An 11,130-nucleotide genomic window follows, 5' to 3' on the forward strand; every position below is an offset into this window, starting at 1 on the left:
GCGTGTTGTTGTCCGCTATCACTCAAGATATGCAGAATCATATCTATCCCTTAGCATATTGTGCGGTGGATAAGGAGAACAATACGTCATGGGGCTTTTTCTTCGAGAAGTTTAAGGCCTTTGTCATCAATGACTCAAAGTTGTGCGTTATCTTCGACAGACATGTAAGCATAGCCAACGGCTTCGCAAGGCATTATCCGCTTGCGCATCACAGTGTTTGTATGAGACATCTCAGTGAAAATCTCTGAATAAATCACCATTGTTCCGATTCTCTCTATTTGTACTACCACGCGGCCAAGGCGTACATGTTGGAAGAATTTAATGACTACTTCAACGCCCTTAAAGAAAGATGCCCCAGTGTAGCAGCTTGCCTCGAGCATAAAGTTGGATCTGAAAAGTGGAGCCGGGCTCATTTTTCAGGTAATCGATTCAATGTCATGACCTCAAACATCGTCGAGTCGCTTAACTCAATGTTGCGCGACGAAAGAGAGTATCCAGTGGCGGCCATTTTCTATTCTATTGCATATAAGTTTGGAGAAATATTTAGGAAGAGGTATGTGGAGGTGGACAATTCAAAGACAACATTCGTTCCCGTAGCCGAGACGATCTTGAGGGAAAACATGATCGAGGGCGATAAATTATATGTGAACAACATAAATGAAAGCACCGATGAATTCACCGTGCTTGGTTACGGTCATTCCATCAAAGTTAATCTTTCGAGACGATCATGTTCTTGCAGAAAGTACGACTGAGTGAAATTGTCATGCGCTCATGCAATGGCAGCGTTGCGTTTGAAGCACGGGGATGAATACAGCACTTGCATTTACAACTACTCTTCACAAATATATTCAAAAGAATCAAACCTCCTTACATACTTGGTGTTGACACCTAATATTTGCCCTCCACAACTATGTTAAATCTCGAGTTTCTTCGATTTTCAAATAAAATCACAACAATTATTTTTTCCAAATAAATGCATTTTAAAATATGTATTTCGGCTAAATTTGTTATAATTATATATTTTCATATTTACATATACGAGATAGTATAAATGATGTCATTTAAATGAACAATCTCATCAATGTCTAATTTTAATTAAGGATAATCTTTGAAAATAAATGTAATAATTAAAATCTTGATTTAAATATAATGTATTCTCAAAAACAATTTATTTGGATAAATATGTGTTTGATTCTATTAAATCAAGAAGCTCAGGATTAAATGAGGTATTAATTTGTGTCGAATTTTGGTTTAATTTGGCTAATCTATTAAATTTGGCTATAATTGAAATCAAATTGGCCTCAACTGCAATGCAATTGACTAATTGATTTTCAAATTGGCTAAAATTTAAACTGATTTAACTAATTCTTAATTCAATTAGGGTTATCTATTAAACAACCCCAATTCCAGCCCATTTCTTATCTTTAATCACCAGCCCAAATTCAACCTAACCACAACAGCCACCAACGGCCCAAACACATAACCAACCTGGCCCAACACCCTAATCCTTTTCTTCAACACAATAACAGCAATCCTAAATCATAACTTCATCAACCAACCTCGACAAAACCCCAACCCGATTCCAACCATCTCTGACCCGACAAAACACATCATTTCTCCTCTCCCTTACTTCGATCGTACTCCTCACGTGAGTAGCATGTGGTTTCGTACCATGGGAATTCTGAGAAACCTCTAAAAGATGTATAAGTGTCCCCTCAATGGATCAATTCCACAGATTTCAGGATATTCGTACGATCTCGTACAATATTTGGCCTATTTCTATTGGTTTTGGGAAAAATCTATTTTCCCTAAATCTTATTGGTCCACCGATTCCAAAGAAGGTACAAATTGAGGATAAAAATAGAGCTGGAGGGAGGAGTTCGAAATTTAAATGGGCTATTTTCAAAAATCCCTGGAATACCCTCAATCCCTGCTATATAAAGGCTCACGGATAGTCAAGAAAGGGGTTCGATTTTTGTGAATGAAGGTTGGTAAAGAGAGGGATTCGAAAAAGCAAATTAAGGAAGGCAAAAGAGAATTTTAAGAGCAACAATTCTTTTTAGTAGAAAAATTCTCGTTTCTCTATTCTTTTGAGAGTTAGCTAATTAATTGAAGGGTCTCGAGTTGATAACACTGAGCTCCGGCATTGGTTGACATCCTGACAATTAGCTCGTTGCCCCATTTTACTGCCCCGAAGGAGGTAAACACTCGCTCATTCCTTCTAATTTTGTTGTTTCCTGCTTCATCCCTCTTTCTTCGTAGAAGTAGTTATTCGTTTGTCGTGAATGAGGTTGGGTTGTCTACTGCAAGGTCCTTGAAGGTCGTAGGTTTTTGGTGAAATCTATGTTGGTTGTATTATCAGGTTGTGATAATTTTTTTGCCTTAGCTGCTGCTCTTTGTCATCTCCATCTGGCTTTGTAATCTATTGCTTATTTTGACATTGTTGATTAGCTTAGCCCTGATTTTTAGTAAGAGCAGTGACGGTTGTTTGGGTCGCTGGTTCGTCGTCTAAAATTTGCGCCTTTGGTGTTCATTCTATTATTTACCTAAATATCATGGGGTTTCATTCGTTGATGTTATAGTCTAGTTGGGGGTTTCATCAATGAGACTACTTCTTAAACTCCTTGGGCTTCTCATATGCCAAAAGGACAATGAGCAAGGTTTAAAGAATTTAATGCAAAATCCTACGATCTCTCGATGGCCATGTCGTTTGAATGAGAGGAGGATTGGAATGATATGTTGACTCATTCATCGTGACTGTTTGACGTAGCTTTGGGTTGTGTTTTTCCTATTTAGCTGGTAACACCACTAGTTATACTACCTCATGAGTTCCTTAGGCTCTTCCAATGCCAAAGAGAATACTTAGATATGTCCAAAAGCATACCGAAAATCCTATGATTCGTCAAGGATCTTTTCGACTATTTAAAAGCTCATTGTTTTAGTTCGTCAAAAAAAGTAAGAGGATAAAAATAAAATGTATCACCCGATCTCCTTTTTTTTCTCGTCTACTGGCTGTGATTCCCTTTTGCTGCGGAATCGTGAAGTTTGAATTTTTTTTATCTTTTTTTGTCTTCGAGTTCGTTTCAAGTTGGTGTTTTGTTGATTGATTCCCGAGGAAAATGCAATGGCTTTATGGTAAAAGAGAATGGATGGGGTCTCTTTGATGTTGAGAGTCATCACATGGTGTGCATTCTATTTGAGTTTGGTTTGTGGTTTTCTCTCTAGTTATAATTTTCATGGCCCTAAAACTCTTAAGAGTTTTGTAAAGCCGTTTCCAGAAAAATGCGCTTAGCAATTGAGTAGAGACAAGGCTTTGTGGGAGTGAATTCTTTAGTTTTCTCTCAAAAGAAGTTTGAAAGACGGAACGGGGTCTCATCATACCCAAATTTCATCTTCATAGTTTCTCTGCCAAAACTCCAGGTAGGCATGTTTCGCTTGATTATTTTCAAATGTTCTCTTTTTTTCTTTTGTTTCCTTTCATCACGTCTGCCCCCGCTTTATGGTATTATATTGGTTATGTTGTTTGGTTCATTAGAAGGATGGTGGTAGGATTGTTCTTTGGCTGTTCAACATCTGTTGCTTCTCTACTCACTGTAGTATAAATATACTGTCAACTTACAAACTTGTTTTTCTTGAAAAGTTATGATTTTTAGTTGTCTGAACAGTCCTTATGTCAAGTTTCATTAATTCTTGCTTAAGTTGTTGATTGTATGTTAGTGTTTTCTTTCCAAGTTGGCAAATTTAGGTAAGGTATGTCAATAAGCCATGTCCTTTTAAAGAAAATGGTACAGTGAAGAGCTCTGTTTTATTTCCCTTAAAAGGTTCTTTTCTTACTCGATGTTATGAATAGGTCGCTTATGAGATTTATTTTAAACCTTCAACTCTAGTGTACGTCTCATTGTTTGCTTATTCCTGTTTATGAGAATTCTTACAAATTTAGTCTTAAGCGTATTTTTATTTATATGTGCGTTTATGTATTGGTGCTAGCCATAATTGCGTGACTTTTTCTTGACTTTTCTATATCTTGGCATACTGTTTGCTCTGTCATTTTAGATTACAATAGTTCTCTTTATTTTGTTTATTGATTGGTTATGTTGCTTATCTATATGGCGTTCTACACTTCGGGTATGCACATTAATCTCTTTTATTTTTGTTTCTTAAGACAGCAGCGTTTGAGAGCTTGTATGCGGGGTTAGAGGAGAAAGAAAGGGAAAAAGGTTGTTTAGGCTGGCTAAGGCTAGAGAGAGGAAGGGTCATGACCTAGACCAGGTGAAGTGCATTAAGGGAGAGGATGGTAGAGTGTTGGTGGAAGATGGTCACATTAAGAAGAGATGGCAGTCGTATTTTCATAGGCTCTTAAATAATGAAGGGGAGAGAGTTATTGAGTTAGGTGGGCTAGAAAAATCAGAGGAGTATCGTGATTTTAGTTATTATAGACGTTTTAAGGTGGAGGAGGTCAGAGAGGCTGTTGGCAGGATGCGAAGGGGTAGGGCGACGGGACCTGATGAGATCCCCATGGATTTTTGGAAGTTTTCTGGTGAGGCTGGTTTAAGGTGGTTGACGGATCTATTTAATGATATTTTCAAGTCGGAGAAAATGCCCGAGGCCTGGAGATGGAGCACTATGATCCCTCGATATAAGAATAAGGGTGACATTCAGAGTTGCAATAACTATAGGGGTATTAAGTTATTGAGTCACACGATGAAGATTTGGGAGAGAGTGGTCGAGTGAAGGTTGAGGAGGTTAGTGTCTATTTTAGAGAACCAGTTTGGATTTATGCCCGGGTGCTCTACGACAGAGGTAATTTACCTAGTGCGGAGACTGGTGGAATAGTACAGGGAAAGAAAGAAGGACCTGCACATGGTGTTTATCGACTTGGAGAAGGCATATGACAAAGTCCCTAGGGAAGTCCTTTGGAGATGTTTGGAGGTGAGTAGGGTCACGGTGGCGTATATCAGAGCAATTAAGGACATGTATGATGGAGCTAAGACCCAGTTGAGGACGGGGGAGGAGATTCAGAGCATTTTTCGGCTTTGACAGGATTGCATCAGGGATCTACTCTTAGCCCATTTTTGTTTGCTTTGATTATGGAGGTGTTGACGCGACGTATCCAAGGAGAGGTGCCCTGGTGTATGCTTTTTATGGACGATGTGGTTTTGATTGACGAGACCCGGGGAGGTGTGAATGATAAATTAGAGATGTGGAGACAGACCCTTAAGTCTAAAGGGTTCAGGTTGAGTAGGAGCAAGACCGAATATTTGGAATGTAAGTTTAATGGCTCGAGGGAGCAGGATGAGGTGGTAGTAAGGTTGGATTCTCAGGTGGTGTGTAAGAAGGATAGCTTCAAGTACCTCGGGTTCATGATTCAGGGGAATGGTGAGATCGAAGAGGATTTCTCTCACCGGATTGGGGTGGGATGGATGAAGTGAAAGCTCGCCTCGGGGGTGTTGTGTGATAAGAAGGTGCTGCCCAAGCTTAAAGGCAAATTTTACAGGGTGGCAGTCCGCCCGGCCATGTTGTATGGAGCGGAGTGTTGGCCAGTCAAGAACTCTCATATTCAAAAATTAAAAGTGGTGGAAATGCGAATGTTACGTTGGATGTGTGGTCTTACTAGGGGAATAGGGTTCGGAATGAGACTATTAGGGAGAGGGTTGGAGTGGCTTTAGTGGAGGGCAAGATGCGGGAGGTCCGTTTGAGATGATTTGGACAAGTGATGAGGAGGGGAACAGATGCACCAGTTCGTAGGTGTGAGAGGCTTGCTTTGGATGATTTCAAGCGGAGCAGGGTAGGCTAAAGAAATATTGGAGAGAGATGATTAGGTGGGACATGGAGCAGTTACAGCTTCTGAGGACATGACCCTAGATAGAAAGAGCTGGAGGACACGTATTAGGATAGAAGGCTAGTGACTATTAAGGTAGGTAGGGTAGGGCATTACCTATTTGGTGTATTACTCTTGTTAGGCTACCTTTTTGCATGTTGTATTACGAGTGCCTACTATTCTTTGTTTACTTTCCATTGTAGGGGCATTTTTATGTCTTGCCATCTTGTTCCATGCGTTTTGTACGGTTGTGATTACTTATCTTATCTTGAGCCGGGGGTCTATCGGAAATAACCTTGCTACTTCTCCAGAGGTAGTGGTATGGACTGCGTACATCTTACCCTCCCCAGACCTCACTATATAGGAATACACTGGGTTTGTTGTTGTTATTGTTGTTGTATTTTTGTTTCTTGCATGTGAATCGATTGAGTCCTATGTGGACTCTTTCCCTCTTTCATATTCATTATGGGCTAATGAGGCCCATCTTATTGAGTCAATCTCGAAGGAAAGTCTAAAAGTACGTCGCATGGCATGCAGATACAAAGAGTCGAACGAAGATGTAAAACAGATTAAAGTCCCGTATCTGAAGCGGCTAAGAGACTTAAAATGTCTCATTTATTTACTTATTTAGTTCATTTATCATCGTCGCGTATATTCATTTATTTGTCATCTTATTTCTTCATTTTATTTATTTGGGGCCTCGAAGCTAAAGTTGTATTTAATATAGGTGAATCGAGACTCGAGCCAAACACTCGAAAACTAGATTAGGACAGGTGAAAATGGGTCGAAAGCCCAACTAGATTAGGACAGGTTTCGTTGATTTGGGATCGATGGCCTAAATCGTTTATTTTCTCCTCCCTTTCCCCTTTTATGTGTTTACTTGCTTATTCACTTTTTTTAGACTTAGTTTAAAATCCCTAATAAGTTGCCTAAATCTATTTTACACAAACAGTTTTCAAAAACCAATCACTTTCGACAAATTAACCTTTTTTCGAAGTTAGTAAAAAGATGTTTTCAAACAGTCCGGATAATTGCAAGTTAGCGGATGTTTTAGGTGCCTAACACCTTCCTAAAATGTTAATAGGAACCACTTACTCGGAATCTCTAACTTAAAACGATTTTCCTATTTTGAATCATTTTAAGTAACTCTCTAAAGGTTTCTTAATTCCTTTTCAAAATTAAGTGGCGACTCTCAAAAAGTCAAAAATTTCTCCGCAAAACACTTGGAACCTCTTTGTGCAGCACCACTGGAGTCGGAGTAGAGTGTGGCGCGGGAATATCTAGAAATGCAAGTTCTTCCACCTGATTTCGATCCCAAACTCTAAAGGAGAAAGGTGAAACGCGTTAAGGGTGTGTTGGAGCCTTCAAGGTACAAAAAGAAACAAGTTATCCAAGTGCAAAAGGATGGGACATAAGAGAACAATATGTTGCCTTAACGTAGGATAATATGATTGGCATTGTATTTTATGTTTTTGGTTTGTTCAAATGCACTGGATAGTATGTAATGTGTATTCAATTTTGAAAACCGCTGAACTGCAGTTGAAATTGACTTTTTTTGTTGAAATTATCGATTCCAGTTCATTATTATATACTACGTACTAAATAGATTATAGACTGAAATAATTGACCATTCTCAAAATATATAATATATCAGTGTTTGGTTTACAGAGTAAATATTCAATACGTAGTGTATAATAAACCTGCCTAGTTATATATTGAACAAACTATTTTCTTCATACAATGTTGAATTCAAAATAATTATGACGTATTAGAAAAAATGCCATTTTGAAAACAGTCATCCCAAGTTAGGAAATCGACTATACACATTACACATCGACTGGACTCAAAATATATAATGGATCGATGCATAGTGTACGGGGTATAGTTTAAAGTACATAGTATATCATCGACTAGTCTTTTAGTCTATCAGAGAAACCCTTTTCCTCATATACTGAACCTTTCAATGTAATTATTACACTTCAGAAAATAATATGATTTGAAATGCCTCGACTGCCACAACTGCCGCACTTTTCATTCACAATTCCCACACGCTTTCTCCCTTTCCATCAATACGTATACAGCTTCTATTAGTCGATTGTCTCATACTTTGGTCTATTTAAAGAGGCCCTTATCGATTTTAAATCAAATTTCTGAAGAAAAGACTAAGGAGAGAAGAAGATGGTTAGGATGAGGTACACACTACGACCAATGCACAAAATGAAAACCTTCGACAACATAGAGTTGCTTTGGTTTTCGGAGTGACCTGGATTTCCTTTTCCAGGGTCTTACCGTCGATCAACGACAGCTGGACAGAGAGTTTTGGAGGATGACTCATTTTCTTTGGGCCATAGCTGAGAGGCTCAACCTGGACCCCCGTGAACTTATCACCCCCCTTCTTCCCCCTAGTCTAGTCTAGTTTAGTTTAGTTTGTTTTGTAGTTCATTGCTGAATGAAGCTTTTATGGTAGGATTATGTAAATGAAAGCTTCATTTTTTGTCTTTTTGCTTGGGATTTTTCCCCAAAAAATTGTAAATATAGATACAATGAACTTTTTCTATCTATAAACAAGTTTATGTTTTCATGATATTCTATTTATCTATAATAATTTTATGTCTTTCAGTCTTTGTTGATTATTCAGTAGTACATGTTTAAAGATTTGCAAACACTGTTTAAACTCGGAGTACAGTACGAATATATAATCGAATACGTTAAATACAAATTATATACGCTTAATACGAATATATACTAGGTTACGTATGAATTATACGCTGATATCAGAATTGATAATCTTGTATATTGACATATTATCGATTTAGACTAAGGTCGATTATAAACTTATCATACCATCTATGATCAACTTACTGAATATATTGACAGCTTAAAATAATGGCAAAAAAGAAGAAATTAAATAAAATAAAATTAGAGTATGTCAATTAACACCATTAAAATATTGTAAAGCAATTTTGATACATCAACTGTGACTCCCAATCACTTTTGGACGTGATCAAGTGTTATCTAAGATATGGTGTAGTCGTATATCATTGATATGACACAAAAAGAAGAAGAAATAAAATAAAATAAATATTAATCATTGAAGCACTAAAGAACGACTACATATCATGACAAGAGATTAGACGTGTGTAAAGACCATAAGGAAGGGTGGTGGTTGTCACTTGTGAGTGTTAAATGGACAAGTAGTGTCTAAGAACAAGGAGTCCGTCTCAACAGATACGCTTGTTCTGAGTAATTGATTTTTACTACCATTGCCCTCCCCTATACTCATTTGATCGAGTGTCCAATTATTTTGTAATCTCATATTATGATATTTAGTCACTTTACATTGAGTGAATGATGTTTATTTATTTTATTTTATTTTATTTCTCACTTTTTTAATCTCACCTCCTTTGAAAATAGACCTATGATTATATCTTGAGTATATCCACCCAAATCTTGGTCATCCTCCCCACCCTCCCCATCCTCCGATGAGGTGATGACAGTCATACCCTCCAGATGGCCCTTCAACCCATCAATGAATGTGTCTTTCGGTTTGTATGTGAATGCTTTAAACTTTTTCATGTAGTGCTGCTTCATTTCACGGACTGTGGGAATAAGGTACGGGTGCACTCTCTACAGATAAATAGGCAAATGTGATTGATTAGCAATACAATATTGGTAAATAATTCTTCGAAAAAATAGTTTCATACCTTTGTGCTTTATCCATTCAAATATGAATCACCTTCGATTAGTTTATCGCCTTTTGAGGTGTGTCATCTGAGCAATCGGGGAATGGGCAGCAGGTCTTTAGTTGATTTACCATTTTCCCTGCCGAGCGCGAGAAAGGCTTCATATATCCAAATCTGTGATCAAAAGAAAAAACAAAAACATATAACTTAGAGTCAGTATAGTATAGACACCATAGATGAATTACAGTATATAATAAACTACTTCAATGGTTTATAATCAAATACCAAAAATTCCCAGGGAAATTCGTAGAGCGCGTATGATAAAAATCCATTTGTTACAAATGTCTTCTTCTGCTTGCTGAAGTCTATCCGCTTCTTTAGATAGTCTAGAGTCAAGGAAAATGACTTCTTACCCCAAGGGTATCTCTCAAAGAAGCTCAAGTTATCCACCATCTTGATGGTGTCTATGTCCACGGTTTTTGACAAATCACGTGCAAGCAATATGTAGTGCATGAACCAAACCAAGCAGTATTTGAACTTGTCCTCCTTGTCCAGCCTCCCACCTCTAATAAGCTTCAACAATCTCTTTGCATATACACTCCTCTTTTTTGTAATCTTTTTGAAAAAAACTTTACCTTCCTCCATCGCTTTGACATATTTTGAATTACGGGGATAACACCCACAGTTTAAACTCATGATTAGCACAAACTCCTTCAGGCCAAAATATGCAGGCCTGTCATTGATGCAGAACCACATTTCATGCAGCTTATTGTCCTGTTCAACTCGGCGAAGAAGTGTATAGTGGACAAGTTGTCCGTTGAACTTTATATGTTCTGGCAAGTCCCATAAACCACCAAAACAGGAATTCTTAAACCTAGATTTCAGACGTTGATCAACCACGACTTGTTTGAACTCATAAAATTTTTCAAATGGGACCTAATAGATATCTTAGCCAAAAATGATCCGACATCATCCAGGACTATGGCGAGGTCGTACCTCTTAGTCAAAATAAACCTTGCACAGTGGGGAAAGATCAATGTTTCCTTATATATCCTAGCCTCAAGTTTTATTTCCTCCGACTCATCTCGAACCGAAGCTTCAGCAACTTCCTCGCTGCAATTTCTATTCTCCGATTCATCGACTACTCATTTTTTTCTTTTCTCAGACCTATAAACTTCTACAGCCTTGCGTTTCTTACCTCTAGCCATTTGTTATGATCTACGGACAAAAAATAACATTTCTTAACTATAACAAAAAATACAATACCTAATCGACCGAACAGTCTATTAACATGACAGCAATTGCAACTCCAAAAAAGCCTATTTGCATAAGAAGTTTCTTCCAAAACAACTCCATCACCAACAAGAACATACATCTAAATCACCATTATATTGAACAAAATAGGAAGGAACCAAAATTTTTAGCACGAAAATCGAGAAAAATTAGCAAAAAAATCTTAACGCAATCGTCGAGGGAAATTAAAATTCAACAAAAACAATGCACAATCAAATCAAATACCAACTTAAAAACACAAATTTTAAGTAAAATCAAGCCCCATTTTTTCAAAAAAAAAAATCAATTTTTCGGGTCCAAATATCAAATACGAGTATGATTCAAACCAAGGAATCC

The 11,130-nt window shown here is 37.6% G+C and overlaps 1 protein-coding gene across 1 annotated transcript; it reads left to right on the plus strand.

The window, feature by feature from the left end:
* Positions 1 to 305: 305 nt before the first annotated feature.
* On the plus strand, positions 306 to 752 carry LOC107846673. The gene has a single exon (XM_016690982.2). It carries the CDS (start codon positions 306 to 308, stop codon positions 750 to 752), a length of 447 nt encoding a protein of 148 aa, XP_016546468.2.
* The last annotated feature ends 10,378 nt before the right edge of the window (positions 753 to 11,130 follow it).

This window comes from Capsicum annuum, chromosome 11, assembly GCF_002878395.1.
Source record: "Capsicum annuum cultivar UCD-10X-F1 chromosome 11, UCD10Xv1.1, whole genome shotgun sequence".
In the NCBI taxonomy this organism is placed as follows: domain Eukaryota; kingdom Viridiplantae; phylum Streptophyta; class Magnoliopsida; order Solanales; family Solanaceae; genus Capsicum; species Capsicum annuum.